Here is a 23,723-nt window from a genome sequence, read left to right on the forward strand (position 1 = left end):
GCGGAAGCGGAAGTCAGCTGGGGGCACTTCCGGAGCGCCGACGTGGAGGGCCGGGACCGGTGCTGAGGGCCGGGCCGCAGGGCGATGCTCACCAAATTTGAGACTAAGTCGGCCCGGGTGAAAGGTAGTGGCGGGCCCGGCCTTGGGGCGAGCTGGGAGCCCCTGGGGAGGCCGTGCGGGAGCTCCCACCCGCCCCGGGGGCTCCTGAGCGGAGGGGCGGGCGGGCGGCGACCCCCAGGGCCGCTCTGGGCCCCGGGGCTGCCAGGTGCGCGGAGGCCTGGCGGTCACGTCTCTTTGTGCCTCGGCAGGGCTCAGCTTTCACCCTAAGCGGCCGTGGATCCTCACCAGCCTGCACAATGGCGTCATCCAGCTGTGGGATTATCGGATGTGCACCCTCATCGACAAATTTGACGAGCACGACGGTCAGTGGGCTGGTGGGAAGCGTTGGGACCTGGTTGTGGTGGAACACTGGGGTGCAAGAGGAGAAAGGGAGGCTCTGCTGACGTGTTACTGAGGCCTCTGCTTGTTCTACTTGAGCCTCTCGGTTTTAGCCTGTGTTTTTTGGTTTGTTTTTTTTTTGTGGCCAGTTTGCTGGCACTGAGCACTGCTTGCACCGGCATAAAGTGAGGAAGAAGTTTTGTTTCTGGAATGAAAATGAATTTGGAAATAAAGATCTGAAGGGTCTGGGTGGTTTGTGATGGGTTGCTGGAGGCATCTTGATGGAAGGGAATGGGTTTGGGAATGGGCTTTCAGTCTGTTGCGTGACTTTTTATTGTTGTTTTGAAGCTCTTAATTTATCAATAGCAGCAGGAGTGAGAAGGAGCATGAATTCTAGTCCTTAAGTAGTACAAGGGATGGCTCCAACTGTCAGCCACCTTACTGTGTCCAACCTGCTCTTCCTCTTTGTAGGACCTGTTCGAGGTATTGATTTCCACAAACAGCAGCCTCTGTTTGTTTCTGGAGGTGATGATTACAAAATAAAGGTAAAATTTTACCCCTTTAGCTCTTGTTCTCTAATGGGCATCATCCAGGGAAGGGAATGTGCAAAGGAACCGGTTAAAAGATGAGCCAAAAATGTGCATGGGAGGGAAACAGGGTTTGGAATTGTGATTCTCCAGTTTTAGGGATGTTAGAGTTAACTGCAATGAGGTGAAGCCTCATTGTAGCTTCGTCGTAGCTGGCATTAGTAACACATTTTAAAATGGAAGAGAAGGGCTTGTAGGTCAACTGAAATGTGAGAATGTACACAAAAAAATACAGCAGGCAGTGGCACGTACCATCATTGTTATGCTTCTGTGTTGTTCAGGTCTGGAATTACAAATTGCGCCGTTGTCTCTTCACTCTGCTGGGGCACTTGGATTATATCCGCACTACCTTCTTCCACCACGTAAGCTCCTCTCGTACTTACCCCAGTGATGGCTGCCTGCTCCCTTTGTGCGTGAAAGAGAACCTTGTGCTTCCCTGGATGGCAGTTTTTGTAAAAGAAATGGGGCTGGACCTGCTGATGTGAGCTCCGGATATGGTAGCCTTCTGTAGAGGTGTAAGAGGCATTGATTCTGCCTCCACGTTCTTAAATAAGATTTACAAAGGGTCATTCCTGGGGACAGTTGGAAAATGCCACGTTGGGAGGGAATGTCTGGGGTGTCTAACGTTTCATATACAGAATACTTTTCTCTTTTTAGGAATATCCTTGGATCCTGAGTGCTTCTGATGACCAGACCATTCGGGTTTGGAACTGGCAGTCCAGAACTTGTGTTTGGTAAAATCAACAGTTGCTTTAAAAAATAACTACACGATTTGTGCGTGAGCTGTCTTCATCTGTTCTTTTCAAGCCGAAGCCATGCTTAGTTGAAGGAATAGAACTGGCAAAGAGAACTGATCAGTTATGAGTATTTCCATCAGTTTTGTCTTTTGCATATTTATTCTGATGCCACGAGACTTGTATTCATAAATTCACGTGTTGTTTGGTTGAAAATCTGTGGAGGTTAAAATGTGTCAGTGCCAAAGCCTGCAGAGTTACTGGTATCAGAAAGTTGACCCTTGAGTGCTGTCTGTAAGAACAAATAAGAGCCTCTTACTGTTCGTGCAAATTGATAATATTATAATTTTATAATCTTATGTTTAAACGGTATTTTCTGTCCTTTTTGTTGCAGTGTGCTGACAGGACACAACCACTATGTGATGTGTGCCCAGTTTCACCCCTCTGAGGACCTGGTAGTGTCAGCCAGCTTGGATCAGACTGTGCGCGTTTGGGATATTTCTGGTGAGCTGCCCAGATCAAGGGGTGCCCAGTGGCAAAGCCCACTTCAAAACTGCAATTGCTGAAAGCCAAGCGAGACAGGAGAGAGCGGTTCAGATCTGACAGCAGGAAGAGTAGCCTGTTGATTGCAGCAGCCCCAGGCAGAAAATTAAAAATTCTCTATTGACGGGAACCTGTTCCCCTCAGTTTCAGTGAGGTTGTAGGATGTTGGCTGGAAGGGACCTGTGGGCGTCATCCAGTCTGCTCTTTTCCTTGGAGCAAGTCTTCTGCGACAGTAGGCGAGGTGAGCTGTAGCTTTGTGCAGCCAGAAAAACCACTAAAGATGGAGATTCTGCAACGTAATCTCCCAGTCTGGTTGTAGAGCCAATATAGGCAACGAATATTGCTGTCAGAAGGGACGTAGTGTTGTCAACTGATCAGCTTTGCAGATGTGCCAGGCTTGTAGGAGGATTTTAGAAATATCTGGATCACCTTTATCCCCTTGAAAAAGTCCTGGAGGCAGCAAGAAGTCATTTGTTCTGAGAGAAAGATAAAAAGGCTTCGGTCTGGATTGCAAAAAGGGTTTTGGGTTTTTAGGGTGTTTTTTTTTTTTTTTTTAGGGAGTTAGGTTGTGGGTGGTGACAGGAAGATGATAGTAGGAATTCTTTCATCTATTTCAGTCTGCTTGTCTGTTTTGTAAAATGAAGCATGGCCTAAAGATCAAAGCAGGAGCTGCAAGTCAAAACTGAAGTACTTCACCGGTATCTTAGCTATTTCTTAGTTACAGCTAGGCCACAGGGTGACTGGAATGAAATATGATCCCTAAATGAAAAAGCTAGAAATAAAGAAAATATGAGATGGGGGGCAAGAGACTGGTGGGAGGCAGGTGGGGGCAGTACTGGTGGTGTTACAGCATAAACTGTTCTAGAGACAGACTTTGTCTGACCTGCCGCTCTCGCCATTGCAGCTTTGGTTGGGCACACTGCGTTGTTTGTGGTACACGCTCAGACATGGCCAGCTGTGTCAACAGTAGGGGCTGGGGACAGGATATCCTGGTTATTTAAAACCTGTCCCCCTCTCTGTACTGCCAGCCTGGGGAGTTTAACAGCTATTCTGCCAGTAAGCTTTGCTGCTGCATTCTCCCACAAACACTCTCTCTCAGCAGAGTTCCAGCTGCCAAATTGATTTGGAGATAGTACAGACGTTTTTTCTCAGCTGATATGTGATGAGGGGTTTTAGAGACATGCTGAATTATTGACTCAGCTGTCGCTCCAGTCAGACACGACACTACAAGAATACTAGTGCATGGAAAAAACCTACAGAGAGATGAGAAACGGATTCAAAATGCAATTCCGCTCCCCCAGTTTTTCCCCAGAATGACTTACATCCTTAGCAGGATTCTGTTCTGGCTCTAGCAGTCTGCTGGGAAGGGTTATTTCCCCATTTCGTCTGACGTCTGTCGTGCACATAATCCTAATTGGAGAGTGCATCATTTGATGTTGAGCTTTAACTTAATTTCTGAGTGCTGCTGTTACCTTGCCGCTTCTGCTGACATCAGGGGGAACTTTTTTTCAGCAGGTTTTGGGATTACGAGCACTGCTTCTTTGAGGCCCTCAGTTAAATGAGTTTAAAGGTCACATTCCAAAATCCTCCTCCCCAAACTGTCAGCCTCAGCAGAGAGTGTGAGGGATGAGGAGTGTGACCCAGGCTGGGCACCCCAGCATGAAGATGGCCCTGTTGTTCCAAATTCCTATATGGATAGCATTCCTTGGTTTGAAACCTGCTGATAAAGGATGTTCGATGCAAAACAAGTTTGCTCAACGTTAATGCTAATGTCCTGAGAGAGACTGTGTGAATGCAGTCAGAATAAGCTTGATTGTATATATTAAAATGCATGAACATTTGTGTTGGATTATTCACCTGTGCTGTGGAATGAAGTCTTTGCTCATGATGCTGATATTAACCTGCAGAAACGACAAAAATCTTCTCTTTTTCTCTGTCTCTTTGTAAGTATTAACCCCTGAGGAGGTTGTTAGTGGTCCTACCCTGATCAGAGTGCTCTAACATCACACACCGACTCCTGTTTAACCTTACTCGTGGTTGGCAAATAGCAGTGTCTGATGCTTGGCAGGAAACTTCTTTATTCTGTCAGGGCTCTGTTTAGTCCATCTGCGTGACCAGCTTAAGAGAGGATCAGCTGAGGGTTTGGGCTGGCAGTGCTGGGAAGCCCTGGGACTGGGAGGACTTGAGCTGAGAGCGCCCCGATAGCGTCTGTAGGACCTGGACTGTCTCTCCCTGAGCACCCTCAGTGGATGTCTGTTGGTGGCTGGCAAAACCTTTGGTACAACTTCAGCTTCCACTGGGGTTCTCTAATTGCTCACTGAACGTGGATGGATTACAGGGACAGGAAGGAACTCGAGCTGAGCAATGAAAGAGTCTGTACCCAAGAGCCATCTTTAGTTTCCATTGAAGGAGAGAGTAGAGCAAAAGAATTTTCAAAGGACCGTCTGTCATCTTCCTTCTCTCCTAATTTGCAACTTGTTATTCACAGTTAGCATGTTGCCCTTTTACTCTGGTTATTTTAATATCTGTTCTCCTGAGTGCTCGTGTGCATGTTGAGCTGAGTCTCCTTTACAGGTTTGGGATTTTTTTTTTTAACAGCTGTCCTCAGAATGCCTAGTATCTGCCTTTCTGCTACATGTCCCTTTTCTAGCCCTGCTCCCTCCCCAGAGCAACACAAGAGGCTGGTGTGTTCTGTGAGTGTCCTGCCTTCCCTCTCGATTTGTGCAGTTACGCCAGAAATTTTCCACTTGTCTCCCAGTCCCGTTTCACTGGCTTGTCAAAGGCTCAAGTATTTTCTCTTCCAAAAGAAGAGAAAATGTTTCTTCGCTCATCTTTCTTGGGTTACATGCTTTATTCCTCCTTTCTGGGGTACTTTGTTAGAAGTATCTACTCAGCCATTCGGGTCCTTCACCGTTAGCCATCTCTATGTGCACCTTACTCAGAGCATTTGTGCTTTGCTCTGAGACGCTGCTTAACGCGTTGGTTTCATTAGACTAACTTCGCCAGAGAGGTTATTGGGCTGTTAATCCATGAGGAATTTGGGAATCAGAATTGCAGCAAGAAAATAATTTTTGTCTTCAGTATTGTTTGTTTTCTTCTTATACTTCCCTCTCTGCTGGCATCCATACCAGTGCAATTCTACTTTCATCCAAGATGTTTTTTTCTTATTCTTGCTAAATTTCATGATAGCATCATTGGGCCAAGTACTTTTAAATAGAAAAGCGTGTTTTGGAGTGTTATATGTGCAGTCTTTTCCTTGTGCACTGCTGGAGGAGGAGCTATTTTCGATTCTCAGTTTCTTTACTGTGTTCTGTTGGGTTTTAGTGAAGGATAGCAGAGGTATCATTTTAGGTCCTGAAAATATTTTGTCGGGGCAGTTTGTCCGAATCCATAACCAAGAGGTCATCAGAGCAGTGTGGGTGGAAGCCCCCTGAAAGGTGCAAGCTCAGATTAGCTGAGGGGTGAGAGGGGGAGAAATGGGAATGTGTCAGTCCTTCTTTGCTGAGGTGCTGCTGTCTGTGAGGCGATCCTTCCTATGATTTGCTGCATTGCAGACTTTCCTTTTGGTGTGTCTCATCTGAGCTCGTGCATTTGGAGGAAGTGGAAGGGAGTCCTGGGTGTTCCTCGCTCTCTTTCCAGTTCTCATCTGAAGATGTGTGTAAACAGCACAGGAGAGTGCTCCACTTGTTAAATTAGAAACATTGTCTTGATAATACAATTTTTGCTTCCTCCACCCCTGCTTCTCCTTCCTCTTTGTTCCACAAGGCCTAAGGAAGAAAAACCTGTCCCCTGGAGCTGTGGAATCGGATGTCAGGGGAATAACGGGGGTGGATTTGTTCGGGACAACAGATGCGGTTGTGAAGCACGTTCTTGAGGTACAGAGTCAACGTGTGTGTGCAGTACAGTCTTTTCAGATTTATTTAATGAAAACTCTGTGGTGTAAATGATCCTCTAAACCCCCAGAAAAATAGCAGAGCAATAAAGAGTTGAAACACCTGACTCTGCTCTATGGAGTTATATGCCCTTGTAGATTATGGCATAACTTTTTCTGGAGTTTAAAATCTGGAGATGTTTGCACTGTAACCAAACAAAGATGGTTTTCTCTGTACAGCCAAAAGCTCAGTTAAATAGCAGATGTTATTACCTTGTGTTACTGGAAGCAACAGAGGCGATTATGGTAGAGACAGCCTTCTGCAGCAGCTTGTTAAAGCTGGGAAGCAGCGCTGCTCTGCTGCTGAGCTTCAGCTTTGCTCTACTGGTGAAGAACAGTATCCGCAAGGCTTATTATTGTGGGCATCTATAATCTTACTATCTGTAAGCGTCTGGTACGAGCAGCGTGGTGTATAAAAACAGAGAAAGCTGTGTCTTGGCAAGCCTGCCTGCGGTCTCTGTTGCTTCGTCCTTCCTTTGCTCGTTCCGTTCAGCCACCAAATTGCTTCAAGTGACTGTTTTCTTTTTTTGCCTGTAGGGCCATGATCGTGGGGTGAACTGGGCCGCCTTCCACCCTACAATGCCACTTATTGTGTCGGGAGCTGATGATCGGCAGGTGAAGATCTGGCGGATGAATGGTAAGAGCATTCTCTAGGGGGAGCCCACAGGGAGAAGGGAGTTAAGAGTTGAAATTTATGTTTGGACATCTGTAGGCTGAACCTTGGAGGTAATTTACACTTTGCAAACATGTCTGTATAGTAGAGTGGTGAATAATCCCAAGCAACATTGGCTTTTGCAATTTGAGGAGAGCTCAGTTCTCTGGCAAACGCTTCTTTTGGTATGTACACATTGCTGAGCAGAGGCTTGTAGGAGTAGAAAAACTTGACTCTGAAGTTTTTTTGAATATGCACCGATGGAATAAGAAAGGGAGATGACTTGAAAGCTAGAAGCCCTCTGTTGGGGATGGTTGTGCTTTTGTCAGCTCAGTCCAGCTCAACTATATACAATTCTTAGCAGCTCTTTAGTAATCTGGCCTAGCTGCCTCTCTCGGGTGGGCTGTGCTAGTGGTTAGAGAGAGATCATAAATGAAAATGGCAGAGAATGGTGTAGTAACTAGTGGCTGATGCAGTTTGCTTTGTAATGAAGTGCTTGCTATACTTCTGCTGTGGCAGAGTTTAACCTGTTTAAGCATTATTTTCCTCATTCTTTTCCACTTCTGGTTAGAATCGAAGGCCTGGGAGGTTGACACTTGCCGGGGGCATTACAACAACGTCTCGTGCGCTGTCTTTCACCCACGGCAGGAACTAATCCTCAGCAATTCAGAAGACAAGAGCATCCGTGTCTGGGATATGTCTAAACGGTTAGTGCGTGTCAGGCATCTGACTCAATCTTATTATGACAGTTCTTACACGTATGAAAGACCTACAGTTATTCTTAGAGAAACTGAACACTCGCAGTTCTTAAAACATCAGTGCTAGTGTTTGAAAACTTGTGAGCGAGAAGTCATGTTTTTCACATTTTCTGTCCCTTTGAGACACGTTAAGAGCAAGGCTTGTAGTTGTCTGAAAGCCAGTGGGAGAGGGCTGACTTGTCTAGTGATGCTGCTGCTGAAAATATGTTAAATGAGAATATATTATTTGACAGAAGGCTTTGAATACAGTGTTTTGAACTCTCAGTGGATTCCTTGTGCTGAATGCTAGGGATAGTCTCTGTGGCAAAGCTTAGGGTCTTCGTTTTGAGAACTGAAGTTTGCACCAAGGTTTCCATTTAGTTTATATTCCTTATTCCTTCTGTTGCGTGTTTAGCACGGGAGTCCAGACCTTTCGGCGTGATCACGATCGCTTTTGGGTATTGGCTGCTCATCCCAACCTCAACCTCTTTGCTGCAGGTAAAAAAAAAACAACGCCTACTTGGTGTCTGGCAGGTTGCTTTGAAGAGAAAATGTATTCCATATAGAAATCCGTATAGGATTTGCCTTTTTTTAGAACACTTTGCAGAACACACTGAAGTGCAGATGCTTTTATTGAATGTATCATAGGGAAAAGATCCTTTAGTGGAACAGAATCACATTGTATCAGCTCTAGTTCAAAGCTAGAAGAAGATAGCCTCTGCATTAAGTAGCTAAATGCTCTAAGGCTGAAGGGATGGGACAGATCCTAGGGGAACCCACGCTGGAGTATTAATACTTACAGAAACGCGTGAGAGTGAAGCAAAGTATTTCTAGAAGAGTTTCAGAGCTTAGATTTATTAGGAAACCCAGAGTGGGGTGTGTGAGCCCTTAGGAAAGAAGTGGAATCACTTAATTCGGTCAGGCCGAGGAGTAGCAGGTAGGGCTGGCAGTCACTGGTTATGAGTTTTGTTGGCTCTTGGTTTGAAGGGTTCGGTAATGTCATCTCCTTAATGAGGAAAACCCACAGGATTTCCTTCCCATGTTTGAGTTCTCGTATGCTTTTTCTCAGGCCACGACGGTGGAATGATTGTGTTCAAACTGGAGCGTGAGAGGCCTGCGTATGCTGTGCATGGCAACATGCTGTATTATGTGAAGGACCGTTTTCTCCGCCAGCTTGATTTCAACAGTTCAAAAGACGTCGCTGTCATGCAGCTGCGAAGGTAGGAGATGGGTGCTCGTCACCTTACAAGAGGCGTTGCCAGTATCCTGAATCCCTTAGTAGTTTCTCGCTTACAGATATATCGTGTTGTTGTGGTCACATACCTCAGTTTCAGTTGACTTTTCGGTCAGATGAACTTAGGAAGCCTACAAGAAGTTTTTGGGGGTCAGTTTATATCTGTGCATAGATAGAAAGGGTTTTTTTAATTAGTTTTACGTTTCAAACTGAAATGGCAGCTCTTTCATTTATGAAACACTGATGTTCTTACAGTGTTTCCAAGCTGTTTTGATTCAGGAAATTAATTACATTTTCTGGTAGTCAATATATTTCAGAAAAAGCGTTTATCAGAAGATGACTTTTGGTAGAAATAGCCTTGGTCCACTCTAATTTTCTCCTTCCTCCATGACTTTTTTTCAGTGGTTCCAAGTTCCCTGTGTTCAATATGTCATACAACCCAGCTGAGAACGCTGTCCTTCTCTGCACAGTAAGTCAGTTTTGCTGATTTCTTAGCACATAATGTGCTAAAAAACTTTCCTCAAGGCTGTGAAGGTTGGTTCTGTGAAATCCTATCTCAAAATGGGTTTTTACCCCTTCTCTGCAGAGAGCCAGCAACTTAGAGAACAGTACTTACGACCTATACACCATTCCCAAGGATGCAGACTCCCAGAATCCGGATGGTAGGCACTTCTTATTTCACATTAATCCTTGCGAGTGTTTGCTGCTGTGTAGCTGTCCCCTCCCCCACTCTCCAACTGTGTGTATGTTACATATAAAAAAGCTTCATTTCTCTAAGCCTCTCTTGTTGGAGTCTTTCTCTGTGTTTCCCAGTGCCCCTGCAGCACACATCATTTGGCAGGCTTCCTGCTCACTATATCACACTACACTGACTTGAAAAATTCATGTTCATCCCAAACTTTTACTGCTACAAATATATATTTTATAATTTCGTTATTAGGAACTTTCTGTTTTCCCTTTTGACGCAGCAGGCAGCCTTCGTGGCTTGTCAACAGAGATGGATTTTAACCAGATATGTTTGGTTCTAAGAGGTTTTATACTCTGAAAAGTGGCTGTAAAATGACAATGCCAGGGTGCCAGCAGTCATTCTTCCTCTCGGCAAATTCCAGATCAGTTTTGTGCAATTTACAAGTCAAAAGATGATTTAGAATTATTTTTTTTTCCTTTCTCCTAACTATGAATTTCATTTGGGATCTGAAACTCCAGCTGGTTCCTCCTGCCTCTGTCGTCACAGCAGTAAAGATTTTAAAATGAGTGGGAGTGATGAATGAGTTATTCTGGAATCCAGCTCACTTGTTCATAGATTTATTGATTTCTGTGGGTCTAATGAAGGGAGGATTTCTTTGCTGAGTACAGTCAGCATGTGTATTAGAAGAGAGGAGGAGAAAGGGAGTTTTTTAGTAACTCTGTCTAGATTAAATGTTACGGAATATGTTTCAAATACTTAGTTTGATTGAAATGTTTAAAGCTGACTTGTGTGGGGGCACCCAGCTTTTAACTGTTTTAAGTGAGGAAAGAGGATATTCTTCTTCCAGAGAAAGGAATGTCAAGGCTTCAGGAAAACCATACACTTCTAGTGCATTTTCAAGAATAGTGTAAAATTCTACTGGTTGATAAGTATCTTCTCCAGCAAGCTGCTAGGCATGCAACCTTCTGATGATTTCCCAGGGCTATATTGTAGGTATTTAAGAGGTGCCTTGGAATCGTCGTCCTCATGTCCTTCAGATTATTTACCTGACCAGGAAGCTAAGCTTTCTTATCACTCTTTAACAGTCTTCTGGGTAATATATTTCAAACGTTTTTTGCCTGATCTACAGTCAGTGATAAAGGCTTCAAGCCAGTAAAAACGCCAAGTTTTGGGCATTCAGAAGAACAGGTGGAGTTGCCATTGGAAAACCCTGAGTGGAGCAGGGATTTGAATTCAGACAAGTCTTTCTTGTGTTGGGTAGTAAATGAGGGCTGAGGGGTGAGGCAGTTGTGTTTAAGTCACCATTTGTCAGGATGTAAATCTGCCGCAGATGGCTCTATGCTTGGTGTAGTGTGTGTGTCTCCAAAAACGCTCGTGTTGAGCAGCGGGACCGGCGAGAACAGGCTGAGAACTAAAGAAGATTTTATTTTACCAAAACAGCAGCCGCTCTGTCTCTTCATTTCTCTGTTCCCTTCTGCTGCTGCAAAAAGCCTTCTCCACATCCGAAGCCCATCCTGCAGCACTGTTCTTTCTGTGCTGTCTGACACGCTGTGTTTGTATTAGCATTTTAGAACTGGGAGAACAGCTGCGTGCTGGGGAGAGCGCAGCCTTTCTCCTCCAGCTCGTTATATCGGTTTACAGGGGGGAGAGAGAAGGGGGGCTTACATTGAAGCCGGGACCCTCGCTGCTCGGTTCGTTTGGCCAGCAAGGCTCTGCTCGTTAGCTTGACAGACGGTGCTGTCGCCCAGGATGGCCCGCTTCAGCGCCAAGCAGTGGCACTGGCGTTCCAGCCAGCCACTTGTGCCTTGGCTGGAGAGAAGGGCTGGCGCTGGCCACGCTGAGATCTGAAAGGACATGGGGGGAGGAAACGAGTCTTGTGCATAGCCTCAGGTTAAACATGAACGAGTAGGAGGCAGCTCCAACAGCCAAGATGGGATCAAACAAGACTGACTAATGTGTTGCCGTAAGAGCCTGCCAGAGGTTTTATTCACTGCCTGCGTTTTGCTCTTCCTAGCCCCTGAAGGGAAACGCTCCTCCGGGCTCACAGCTGTGTGGGTAGCTCGTAACCGCTTTGCAGTCCTGGATCGCATGCACTCGGTAAGGGGACAAGCTTAATAGGGTCGTCTTTTTAACGGGGTATGCTGCCATTTGGAAGCATGCAGATGGAAAGCGGGGAGGTTGGGTTAACGGAATTATTGGAGATCCAAGTAGACTGGCAAAGCTTTGTCAGTAGAGAGTGGGCTGCAGACGTACACAAAGAAATGTAATACAGTGGAAATGTAATGAGTTGAAATGTTATTTAACTTTAACGGTAAGTCTCAGCTCAGCGGCTGGAAGCCTGCTACAGCAGGTGACTTCAGGAATGAAAACGGGCTGGAACAGGACTGTGGAACCACCCAGGTTGCTTTCACAGCATGCAAGTAATGGGGAAATGGTGAAAATACAGGTTAGATTTTTAATAAAGCTCTTTGTTCTCACTTGTGGAGTGCAGTAGGAGAAAGGAGGAGGAAAGACAGTCACGGAAAGTTTTCCCTGCTTGGATTTATTTCATGTGAAGGGAAATTAAGTCTTGCTCTTTGTCCCGTGCAGGGTATTGTAATTTATTTATTTTTGTTTTTTTAAATTCACAGTGTTTTTTGGCTTAGTAGTTTCAAGTTTATTTCATGGGTATTCTGTTACTTCTCCCCGCCTTCCCCTTCTCCACTTGCCGCTTCTCCCCTCTCAACTTCCTCATTTCCTTTTTCTATCTACACTGTGTTCTCTCTCACTTCTCCCTAATATTTACTTTGTTCATATGCTCATTGTAGAGAGAACTTGCAAACTGTATCAGCCAGCTAGTAATGACGGCAGTGGGGCTGAAACAAAGCATACACTCTGTCTGCACCTGGCAAACTTGTGGTTGGGTTTTCTAGCAGGATGAAGTCTGATCCTGCCATTAGCAAGGCTGCGTCTCTTATTTTGGCCTCTTGTCACTCGGGTTCAGCTATACAAAAAATCTGAGTTAAAATAATCCTGAATTCCTTTGTGTAATCTACCTAACTTGCCCTGTGCTGTTACATTTCCTCTCACCAAATGGCAGATCCTAATCAAAAACCTGAAGAATGAGATCACGAAGAAGGTGCAGGTGCCGAACTGTGATGAGATTTTCTATGCTGGCACGGGGAACCTGTTACTGAGAGATGCAGACTCCATCACCCTCTTTGACGTGCAGCAGAAGCGGTAAGATCCGGTCTGCTGGGAAAAGTTTTAATATCGTAATCCTGCTGGCGTATGCCCTCTGGGGACAAGTAATAGCTATTAATGCACTCCAGAATTTAGCATCAGCTGCAGGCTGCGTCAGATTGATCCAAACCACGGCTAACAACTGTTACGAAGAGCAGAATGTAAACATAGCCAAGGTGCAATTTATGCTGCAGGCATGGTGCCATTGATCACAGGGAGATGTGTGCCATACCCTTGTAAATCCTGTGACTACAGAATCGGGGGCTATAAAAGTGAAGAGAAATCAAAAAACCCAAACTCAATCAAGCTAAGCTTGCCTGATGTCTTGTCCCTTAGGTTTTATATCGGCTCAAAATGCTCTTTTGGCAGCATGTTTGTGCTGGTATATGTGTTGCTAGCCACAAAGAAATGGGCAAGGAGTTGGTGCTTTTGGCTATCTCTGTAGGCTTGAGAAGGTTCTGGATTATCTGCAAATAGATACGGTGTATGTTGATTGCGTATGTCCCAGAATTTGCCTCGTTTCCTAATTTGTATGCCTTTGTCTTTCTAGTATTGTTGGGAAAATTACAAGCGAATTAAACAATGCAGATGTTGCTTGGAAAGACCTTATTTCCCTCGTTCTGTTAAACCTACCCCTAAAAGCCCCTCAGGTTTCTAGGTTTGGAAGTCAGTTGTCACTCAGATACATTTGTTATTGCACAGGTATGGAGAGAGGTTTGTTTTGCTGCACTGGGCTGCAGAGTCACTCAGTTCTACCTTATGATTTTATAGTCCAGAATGGCAAAAAGGGGCTTCAGAGCATCTGTAAATTGGGTTGGGGCTATTGGGCACGGGTAGTTACCATACAGAGCTTGCTGTGGAGGGGTGTTGTTCACCTCTGATGTCATCGCTGTCCTTTGCCAGAACTCTGGCCTCGGTGAAGATCTCCAAGGTGAAATACGTCATCTGGTCGGCTGACATGTCCCACGTAGCTCTGCTTGCTAAGCACGGTAAGCATCGGCGGGGTGCAGCGTTTCTCCTGGATCCTGGTGCACGCTAGCTCCTTCCTTGGTTGGGAGCAGAGTCTCTGCTAGAGAAACCATTCTGCGGCTGACGACACTCACAGTGTGGGCCCTGCCGCTTCGTCTCTCCAGCAAAAACCTTTCTGTAAGCTTGTGAAACAGAGGGTTTCTTGTACTCCTCAGAATGATCCAGCTGATCTTTCATAAAGCAAAGGCAGATGGTGACAGTTTACTTGTGGTTGCCATCATCCACTTAGTGTCTGACACAATATAGTTCCTGTTACTGGGACTATGGAAGAGAGAAGCACACAGTTCAGAGGCAGACGTTTAACAGTAGAGGGTTCCCTAACCTTACTTCTTTCGGCTTTCCCCTCCAGCCATCATGATTTGCAACAGAAAGCTGGAATCGCTGTGTAACATCCATGAAAACATCCGTGTTAAGAGCGGTGCCTGGGATGAAAGTGGTGTTTTCATCTATACCACCAGCAATCACATCAAATATGCTGTCACCACAGGGTAAGTCTGGGGGTCGTGTGCCGAGTCATTGAGCTGGCAGGCCTTGTGCAGACTGCCACAGGTTTTTCTTTGGCAGACACCAAAGCTGGTTTTTGTGAAACGACACTTTTATTACAGCGTGGACGTACCCAAAGAGAGCTAGAGCTAAATACTTGTGTTTGGTTGCTTACCCTGCGCACTGGCGTTTCATCACTGGGCTGGATGGCTGCGGTGTTCATCTGGTTGGGGCTTGCTTTTATAATATGGGTTGAAGTAACATGCAGAGTGTTGAGCCTCCTTTGAGACAGGGAACGTAGTCATACAGATGCGTTGTGTTGGCACTTGTCACGTGTGTGCTGTGTGTCGGCATAGGGATCATGGAATTATCCGTACCCTGGACCTGCCCATCTACGTTACCCGTGTGAAGGGGAACAACGTGTACTGCCTGGACAGAGAGTGCCGCCCCAGGGTCCTCACCATTGATCCCACCGAATTCAAATTCAAGCTGGCATTGATCAACAGAAAGTATGATGAGGTGAGGAGACGGGAGAAACCCTGCACTCCTCCTTGACATGTACCTGAGGGTAAAAAAGGGACCTTTTGGCAGCTCGAATGCCTGGGCCTTTTCTTTGCAGGTGCTGCACATGGTGAGGAATGCTAAGCTTGTGGGCCAGTCCATCATTGCCTACCTGCAGAAGAAGGGCTACCCAGAGGTGGCCCTGCACTTTGTCAAGGATGAGAAGACCCGTTTCAGCCTGGCACTGGAGTGTGGCAACATTGAGGTGAGGTGGCGGGTGGTGCTGTGAGAAAGGCACGTCCTTTGGGGCATCGCTTCCTTTCTGTTGCCAGGAGGAGGAGGACTGGGAAGAAGTATTAGCTGGGAGTGATAGAGCTGAGGATGACAGCAACCTGAGGTGTAGGCCTTCAGCTGGGGCCGTGATTTAGTGCAGCGATCCTTGTGATCCCATGTTTTCCATCACTGGCATTATCAACAGAAGCCTGCAGAGAAAACTGCTTTCTGCAAAGCCTTTGTAACCATCTCGGTTCTCTTGTTAGATTGCTCTGGAAGCAGCCAAAGCTCTGGATGACAAGAATTGCTGGGAGAAACTGGGAGAAGTGGCACTGCTGCAGGGCAATCACCAGATTGTGGAGATGTGCTACCAGCGCACCAAGAACTTCGATAGGCTCTCCTTCCTCTATCTCATCACTGGCAACCTGGAGAAGCTTCGGAAGATGATGAAGATAGGTGAGTGCCAGGGTGGTGGCAAAGAAGAATGAGGTTAAGAGGATCTGAGTGTCATTCCCAGAGGGAATGAGTGGCTTGGGGGCCAAGAACAGCAAAGCTATCGACTTTTTTTCTTCTGGTTTAGCTGAGATCCGTAAAGATATGAGTGGCCACTACCAGAATGCCTTGTATCTAGGAGACGTGGCAGAGAGAGTGAGGATCCTGAAGAACTGTGGGCAAAGTGAGTAATATCAGACTAACATACGTCCCTGTGGAGAGAAGCTAGAGAGGTTGTTGAGATGAACAGGAACTTTTGGAAGCAGATCCGTGTAATCCCTTACCTAAGAAACTGAGTCAGATGAGCAGAAAGTAACCCAAGAGCTAGAATACTACCTAGGAGACCTGGATCAACTGTAGAGCATATTCAAATGTGTCGTTGCCTGCACATTCTAGTCCTAAATCCAGTGACACCCTAAAGGTGTGATTCTACACCTTGAGATACTGCTCATCTTTCCTTTGTGACAGTGTGGCTGTGTGTGCTGGTGTGTAAAGTTTTCTTTTTCTAGGCAGCGAAGAACCTGCGCTTATGTTCGTTACATCTCATTTCAGAGTCCCTGGCCTATCTCACGGCTGCAACTCATGGTCTGGATGAGGAAGCTGAAAGCCTGAAGGAAACATTTGATCCTGAAAAGGAAACGGTTAGCGAACTGACTAATGCTTCCTGAAGTGGGAAGTATTATAGAGTTTGGGAAGAAGGTGACAGTGGGATCTGGTGTTAGTGTGACTGGCTAGGCAGCTTCTTTCTGGCAGGGAGGAACCAGCTCCGTTCCAGTCGCTGCTTATCAGCCTTGAGACTGTCTGTGCTTGAGACTGTGCTGCTTGGAGGTAGTAGGTCAAAGAATGGCGTTGTCCTTATGTGGCCTTTGTTTTCTGCTCAGGTCCCAGAAATTGATCACAATGCAAAGCTGCTGCAGCCTCCTGCTCCCGTCATGCCTCTGGATACCAACTGGCCCTTGCTGACTGTCTCCAAGGGGTTCTTCGAAGGAACCATTGCTAGCAAAGGTATTGCTTTGTGCCTGGAAAGTTGCATTAAGCTGGGATATGCAGAATGGAGATACTTGTTTCCGTGGCTCCTGAACTGTTGCCGTTAATCTCAGAGCTGTTGTGTGTTAGTAGCAGTTAGTTGGAATCCAGCTTGGGATTTACACCACCTTTGGCAGATCTTTCAGATCTTTGGCCTTCTAGCACAGGATGGGACTTGACAATTGGAGGGGAGGGTGCTGGCTTGACATCATTCTTCACTTAACACCTGACCTGCTCAGAGGTGAATAAATGAAGGATCCTGCCCTTTTTGCAGGCAAAGGGGGTGCCTTGGCTGCTGATATTGATATCGACACTGTTGGCACCGAAGGCTGGGGAGAAGATGCAGAGTTGCAGCTGGATGAAGGTGGGTGGATCTATGAGTTTTTCTTGCAGAAGTGTAAGTGTGTGCCTGTGTAAGAGCTCTGACTATTTTCCCCCTGCTGCCTCCATGCAGATGGCTTTGTGGATGCTGGAGAGGGCTTTGGAGAGGAAGGACTAGGTAAAGGACAGGAAGAAGGAGGTGGATGGGAAGTTGAAGAAGATTTGGATCTTCCCCCTGAACTGGTAGGAGGCTTCTTAAGTAGCCCAGCATAGTTACTTGGGAAGGCAATGACAGCTTGTGGTGATGGTGGAAATGTGTTCTGGGCTTCTTCAGAGACTTGGTCACGACAGCTGTGGCCAGCTCTGATTTCATTTGGGTGCTAGAAACTTCCACACTGATCATAGTGCTGTGTGTTCCCCCAGGATGTTCCTGCAGGTCCTGCAGGAACAGCAGAGGATGGATTCTTTGTGCCACCCACCAAGGGCACCAGCCCAGCTCAGGTAATGGCACAAGTCTTTGCCTTTCTCAGAAGCTTTCTGCTTTGCTGCTGCTTCTTTTGGGTTCAGTCCTTGTTAGCACTCATCTGTGAGCACAAAGTAGGAACTTTAAGGGGAGTTCGGGGTGATGAGAGTAGGTAAGACAGATGTGTGCACGTACACAGTTCCTCTTGTGTATGTTTCCCTTCTGTTCTTGTAGGTGTGGTGTAACAATTCTCAGCTTCCTGTTGACCACATTCTGGCAGGCTCCTTTGAGACAGCAATGAGAGTAAGTTTCCCCTGGAGTTCCTAGGGAACAGGCCCCTTTGTCCCCATGTATTTTTGTCTCTGATCTAGTCTCAAGCTTCATTTTATGTCCTTTTGTGAATAATTTTGTGCATTGTTTTCTCTGAGTATAAAATAAGAGGTGCTGTGAACCTGAGTGATAGCTGTGTGGGTTTTGTACAGCCCTGGACATCTTTTACTCAGCAGATCAATGCTTCTCTTTCAGCTCCTCCATGACCAGGTAGGAGTAACAAACTTCGGTCCCTACAAGCAGCTGTTCCTGCAGACCTATGCCCGTGGCCGTACGACCTACCAAGCCCTGCCGTGTCTCCCTACCATGTATGGATACCCACATCGCAACTGGTAAGCAACTGGGTTAGCTCCTTTTCTGTGCTTTTTTCCTTGTGTTGTATACCTCCCAGATCCTCCTTGACAGTTGTAGCCAGAAACGTCCCTCCCACTGTGAAGGGGGGAGCCTTCCTCTTTGCTGGATATAAACAGGGAGCGTTCTGACTTTACTGGGATTTTTCTGCTGCCTGCTGTTGGATATAAAGATATTAAAGAACTGCTTTCATATGTGGGTTTTTTTTGGTTTTTTTTTAGAGATTAAAACCAGGGGAGGCAGTTGGGATGCTGTGTTTTTTAGCACTAATGCTTCTGCCTCTCACAAAGCTGGTTTGAGGCATCTAGAGAACCACAGGTGTGTTTTTACAGTGGTGCCTGGAAGCCACTGTAGAAAAACGAGCCAGACTTTCCCAGGCTGCTCTAATGCAGAGCTGAGCATTGTGGGTGGCAGCATTATGGAAGCACGGATGTCTTTTGTGCTAAGCTAATGGCAAAGAACGACAGCATGGCCCTAGGTCAAAACGTTTCTGACAAGTGGCAGTCGAGCTGACAGTGTGTGTGTTCCTGCTGGCCTCTGCAGTGGTCCCATTTGTACCCCCAACCCCTCTTTGGTCCCCACAGGAAAGAAGCTGGCTTGAAGAATGCCCTCCCTGCCGTCGGACTGAAACTCAACGACCTGATCCAGCGCCTGCAGCTGTGCTACCAGCTCACTACGGCTGGCAAGTTTGAGGAGGCTGTGGAGAAGTTCCGCTCCATCTTGCTCAGCGTGCCCTTGCTGGTGGTGGACAACAAGCAGGAGATTGCTGAGGTGAGGGGCAGACTCTTCTGTCTGCTGCTGGCGTGGCCATGGGGCAGGAGGCTCACTGCCTGCCTCTGTCTCCCTCTCTGAAAGGCTCAGCAGCTGATAGCCATTTGCCGGGAGTATATTGTAGGACTCTCTATGGAGACTGAGCGGAAGAAGCTGCCCAAAGAGACCCTGGAGCAGCAGAAACGAATCTGCGAGGTACAGAAGCTCCGTGAATTTCCTCACTGTGAGGGGGATAAGGGGGAAGTAGCCTTTGGGTTTAAAAAGGTGTTGGGAATCCTGAATTCTGCCATTTCCTTCTTTAAAGCAGGTGTGGCAGTGGTTACCTGGGAGGGGTTTCTTGCAGCATTTTCAGGGCATCAGTTACTCACGTGGTTGGTAGTGATTGTATCCTTACTTCCCCTCCTTCTGTCCAATGCAGATGGCCGCCTATTTCACCCACTCCAACCTGCAGCCCGTCCACATGATCTTGGTGCTGCGTACAGCTCTCAACCTCTTTTTCAAACTCAAAAACTTCAAGACAGCTGCTACTTTTGCCCGTCGGCTGCTGGAGCTGGGTCCAAAGCCTGAGGTGGCCCAGCAGGTATGTCCCTGAGGTGCACGGGCAGAAATATCTGCCGTGGCAGCCCCTGCTGGGACTGCTTCCTAGCTGCCCGTCTGGTCAATGTGGTTGGTTCTTGCAGACTCGCAAGATCTTGTCAGCATGTGAGAAGAATCCCACTGACACCTACCAGCTCAACTATGACATGCACAATCCCTTTGACATCTGTGCTGCCTCTTACCGACCCATCTATCGTGGCAAACCCGTGGAGAAGTGTCCACTCAGTGGAGCCTGCTACTGTCCCGAGTTCCATGGGCAGATCTGCCGCGTCACTACAGTAAGGGGGTCTCGACGCCTGTTACCGCCCACTCCTAGCCCGTGGTGTTTCCTTTCAGAATTCCCTTCAGCACCTTCCCCTGTGCTCCCCATAAACTAGCTTGTCATGGGTTGTGGCTCTAGTTGAATATTGGAGGACTTGGCACGTGAGGTGGAGCAGTCTGGGAGTTGTGAAATGCTGTGTAGGTTAAATGCTGCCTTCAGGGACTGACATCGCGGCGATCGGCAGCATGTGTTCTCGAGAACAGGCTAGGCTCTGAACGCTGCACGCAGGGTTGGGCTGTTGCGTTGGTTTTAAGCGTTAATCATCTCCCTTTTATTCCTCAGGTGACAGAGATCGGCAAAGATGTCATCGGGCTGCGGATCAGCCCGCTCCAGTTCCGCTAGGATGTGCCTGTCCTGGGGAGGTGTGAGCTTGGAGGGGAACGGTCCCGTTTCACAGCACAGTGTGCAAACTCGCCTCCCACCATTGCAGCTTTTAGTCTAACCTCCTCACCGTGGCGATGCCTGTGCTGCATCTTACCTGCTTTTCCCCACCCCGGAATGTTGTAATGAGACTCTTAGGTGCTTCCAAGTAGTAGCAACTTGTGCTTCTGTTTCCACATCCAGCTGATGTGCAGTGTCTATTGTCTCAAGGCAAATCTTTTCCAGATGGTAAAGGGCGGCTCTTGCTGAGCCCTGTTGCTGCACGTAGGAACTGCTTGAGAGGCAGCTGCCTCTTCGACCCTTTAGTGTTAGGCTCCTGGACGAATTGCTCAAAGACCCTGCTGCAGCCTGGACAGCAGGCCGAGCCGAGCCTGGCTCTCCTCGTCAGGATCTGGGGGCCGTGCAGAGCCTGTTCCTGCTCAGGGGCAGCTCTGCTCCCCGCGGAAGTGGCGGGAGAGCAGCTCAGCCTTCAAGTGCTAGTGCTGACTTTTTGTTTTGTTGTCCTAGCAACGTTGCTCGAAATAATCAGCTTCGCTCGTGAATAAAGTGAATTTGACCATCTTGATCTTCCTGTTTTGTAGCTCAGTTGGTCTGACTGAGATAGGTGAGAGATTAGAATTAATTTCTTCTTTTCAATTCCCCCCCCCTCCCCTCTCTTTTGCACTCTTAAGCTGCCAGACTTGGAGGGTTTTGAAGTTCACAGAAAATGGAGGCTGTAGTGCTGAAATAATTTATCAGGCCAGCAGGGGCTGCTTCCGTGAATTATTAGCGTGTAATTGCTGGTGCCGGTGCTCAAATCTATCTGTAATAGAATTGCTCCTGTCTTTGCATTTACCTTGTGTAGTTGTACCCTTTAGTGTTACTGTACCTTTTCCCATGGTACTTAACAGGCTGGAGGGTCTCCAAAGCCAGGTGGGTTGGAGTTCCCAGCAGTGACAGGGCTGAGAACTCACATGTTCTCACTTCCGTGGAGAAGCAGAGGGCAGGACCTAGAGATCCCGCTCCCTCCGTGGCTGGACTACTTTCCTAGTGCTTTCTCCTCACTCGCCATGCTGAAATAAAACCATGCCTTACACGAGGATTTTAAACCTTTTATTTTACACATAAAAACGAAGAATGCGTATGTCCCTATCTTAAGGGCACTGCTTCCAGCTTTGCATTGGTCTTGTTTGAGGAATGTTGACAGTGGTGGAGGAGACACAGCAACCCGGGCTAGGGCTTGAGTATCAGGGACTCGTGGCAGGCCACGGCGATGCCCCCGATGAGGTTCAGGAACTCCTGGAAGTCTAGCTGCCCGTCGCTATTCAAATCGAGTTTCTTCATCATCCTGTCCACGACGCCGGGGTCCTTCTGATTCTGCAAAAGAGATGGGAATCGATGTCTGCCTGGAGGGAAGGAACTGCCCCACGTGTGGAACTGCAGCTGTGAGGGGGAGAGGGGCTGGTAGAGGGGGGCAGAATCCAAGCGGGCCACGCTTTCGCTTCTGGTGGGAGCGAGCTTTTCCCATTGCCCACCCCGTGGTCTGTGGGTCAGAGGTGTTGATTGCTATCCCAGGGGCTGGAGTGCATGCCGCGGGAAGCTCTTCCGGACCGGATTTTGCTCACCTTTGTGAAGGCAGCCAGCTCGGTGTTCATGAAAGCCACGAATTCCCTCTTGGAGAGCTTGCAGCTGTCCCCTTCACGCCCCGCGTACCGCTGGAAGACGGCCAGCAGGGACTCGATGCAGCGTTCTGTCTCTGTGGGCTGCAGGAGCAAGAGCAAGTTCAGGCGAGCATGGAGCATCGCAGGGAGCCCTGGGCTCGCGGAAGAGCAACCTGATTTATTTCTGGAGCAAGGCTGGGCTGAGAGGGGCCTCCTGCAGTTGCTTTACTCAGAGTTTCTTACGCCAAACCTGTCCAGCTGCATTTTTACTTGGTATTAATTTCTCTGCTGCCTTGGCACAGCGCCGTGGTGCAGGAAGGGCCCAGAGGATCGGGGAGTGGTTCATGGAAAATCCCCCGGGGAGCTGTCAGCTCCCATCAGAGGAGTGTCCTGGACTGTGAAGAGCTTGTGCTGCAACCACAGCGCTGTGCCTGTTTTTTCCATGCTCTCCAGCATGGCTTGGCTGGGGCTTCTTCGCTGGAAAGATAAAAGCCTGTCGTCCCGCCTTGCCCTCCCCCCTTTCCCTCCCCCTGCCCTGCCTGGGCTGAGGACAGACCTGAGTCATGAGAGAAAAATGCAAGCGGAGATGGCTGCAAGCAGGGACTGAGCTGGGCTGGAGAGGGGCGAGGGCGACATGGGGGGCGTGTGGGGCTCTTCCCCTCCCTATGGCTCTGGTTTTTGGGGAAGGGCAGGGCAGGGGTGAGCTGGGGGGCGTCCACCCTTCCCTGCCTGACCTCAGCATCCTGGGGACTCCTGGCCACATCCTGCCCTGCCTGAGGCTCAGTTCAGCCTTTTATGGTTAATTTTCGAGGAGTCCAGTTGCTTCTGTCCTCAGCCCCTTGGCCCACCCTGCTGCTGGGGGTGGGATGAGGTGGGGGAGGCAGAGCTGCAGCCCCCAGTCTGATGATGGGCATCGGGAGCAGCAGTGGTGGGAAAAAGGAGGGGAGGGAAGGAGGGGAACAACACAAATGCCACCTCCTAGTCCCCCGCACCTGCAGGGACCCTCTGCCCTCCCTCTCCAGCTCTGACCCCTCTTCCCACGCCCGGGCCCCCTCCCTGGCAGAGATTTAGCTCAGCCCTGGGCACTGTCTGCTCTTCCCCGCGCCAAAGCGCCTCTCGCCTTCAGCTCTGGGGCCTCTTGTGGGAAAACCCATTGCCCTCCTGCCCTCACCGAGCTGCCTCTCCCGCCCCAGCCCGGGGTCCCGGCTCACTCACCATGGCTGGGGTGCGAAGGGGGGGCTCAGTCCTCGGCAGGGCCGCGGTGCGATGTGGCACAGCAGCAGCCGGGGCGGTTATGAGCCTCACGCCACAGCCACCGCCCTTCCCGGTGCAGCCAGCGCCCAGCCCTGACTCAGCCCCTTGGGCTGCGTTGGGCAATGTCAGCTCTAACGGCAGATCTGGACATGCCTGCGGCCCCCAGCTCAGGCACAGGAATGCGCCAGGCCCCTCCTTTAGGCTCCGTCCCTTTCCCTCCGGAGTTTTATTCTTTACAGTTATTTACACTCACATTTTCTCCTTCCGAGCTCTTTTCCCCTCTTGGTTTTTATGGCTCCCTTCATCTCACCCCCAAGCTCAGCGCTACATTCCCCCCTGGGGCTGCCTTGCTGCTACCCGGAGCATCCTCAGCATTTCCTCTTGCTACCGTGATATTTGGGCTTCCCCAGCTTTTTCTAACGAGGCCGGCAAAGGCAGAGCAGGCACAGGGGAGCGGGCAGCGTGCCCCCCGCCTGCCAGGGCTGCCCACCCCAGGGGCCACTGCTGCCTGGCCCCTTTGACCCTGAGCGCTCCTATCTGCTGAGCTTTGCTGATAACACCTCGTAACCTTCTCGTGGTGTGAAAGCAGGGAAGGCAGCTCCATGGGGTTGGGATGCTGTGCTGGGAGCTGGCTGCAGCCAGGATTTGTTCCCCAGTGGTGCTGGTCAGAGCTCCCTGCTTGGGGCTGGCTGCCTTCATGCTGCTGTGGCGTGAGAGACCCTG

At 48.5% G+C, this 23,723-nt stretch overlaps 2 protein-coding genes across 2 annotated transcripts; one reads left to right on the forward strand and one right to left on the reverse strand.

Annotated features, from left to right (window-relative positions):
- Window position 1: 1 nt before the first annotated feature.
- COPA (COPI coat complex subunit alpha) lies at window positions 2-20,671 on the forward strand. The gene is made up of 33 exons (XM_005233168.4): window positions 2-124; window positions 309-422; window positions 910-983; window positions 1,307-1,387; window positions 1,683-1,759; window positions 2,154-2,263; window positions 6,068-6,177; window positions 6,771-6,870; window positions 7,457-7,592; window positions 8,038-8,120; window positions 8,692-8,842; window positions 9,259-9,325; window positions 9,443-9,518; window positions 11,559-11,641; window positions 12,624-12,763; window positions 13,670-13,755; window positions 14,145-14,283; window positions 14,635-14,797; window positions 14,898-15,044; window positions 15,319-15,508; window positions 15,633-15,728; window positions 16,097-16,185; window positions 16,426-16,549; window positions 16,845-16,934; window positions 17,025-17,134; window positions 17,315-17,392; window positions 17,589-17,657; window positions 17,880-18,016; window positions 18,620-18,806; window positions 18,891-19,001; window positions 19,225-19,386; window positions 19,487-19,681; window positions 20,008-20,671. The coding sequence occupies exons 1-33, from the start codon at window positions 85-87 to the stop codon at window positions 20,065-20,067; spliced, it is 3,675 nt and encodes a 1,224-aa protein (XP_005233225.1). The 5' UTR covers window positions 2-84; the 3' UTR covers window positions 20,068-20,671.
- A 512-nt stretch (window positions 20,672-21,183) lies between these two features.
- S100A11 (S100 calcium binding protein A11) lies at window positions 21,184-23,120 on the reverse strand. Its single transcript, XM_005233178.4, has 3 exons — window positions 22,962-23,120; window positions 21,711-21,848; window positions 21,184-21,462 (listed from the first exon to the last, which is right to left on the reverse strand). Exons 1-3 carry the CDS (start codon window positions 22,962-22,964, stop codon window positions 21,319-21,321), a joined length of 285 nt encoding a protein of 94 aa, XP_005233235.2. The 5' UTR covers window positions 22,965-23,120; the 3' UTR covers window positions 21,184-21,318.
- Between the last annotated feature and the right edge of the window lie 603 nt (window positions 23,121-23,723).

Source organism: Falco peregrinus, chromosome 19 (assembly GCF_023634155.1).
Source record: "Falco peregrinus isolate bFalPer1 chromosome 19, bFalPer1.pri, whole genome shotgun sequence".
NCBI lineage: Eukaryota > Metazoa > Chordata > Aves > Falconiformes > Falconidae > Falco > Falco peregrinus.

Bases quoted from the DNA above. Each gene is read 5' to 3' on its own strand.
- COPA (XM_005233168.4), top strand. From the start codon at position 85: ATGCTCACCAAATTTGAGACTAAGTCGGCCCGGGTGAAAG. The intron at 8,843-9,258 runs GTAGGAGATGGG...ACTTTTTTTCAG, and splicing joins GCTGTCATGCAGCTGCGAAG to TGGTTCCAAGTTCCCTGTGT. The intron at 18,017-18,619 runs GTAAGCAACTGG...TGGTCCCCACAG, and splicing joins GGATACCCACATCGCAACTG to GAAAGAAGCTGGCTTGAAGA.
- S100A11 (XM_005233178.4), bottom strand. The intron at 21,463-21,710 runs GTGAGCAAAATC...TCTCTTTTGCAG, and splicing joins AGCTGGCTGCCTTCACAAAG to AATCAGAAGGACCCCGGCGT.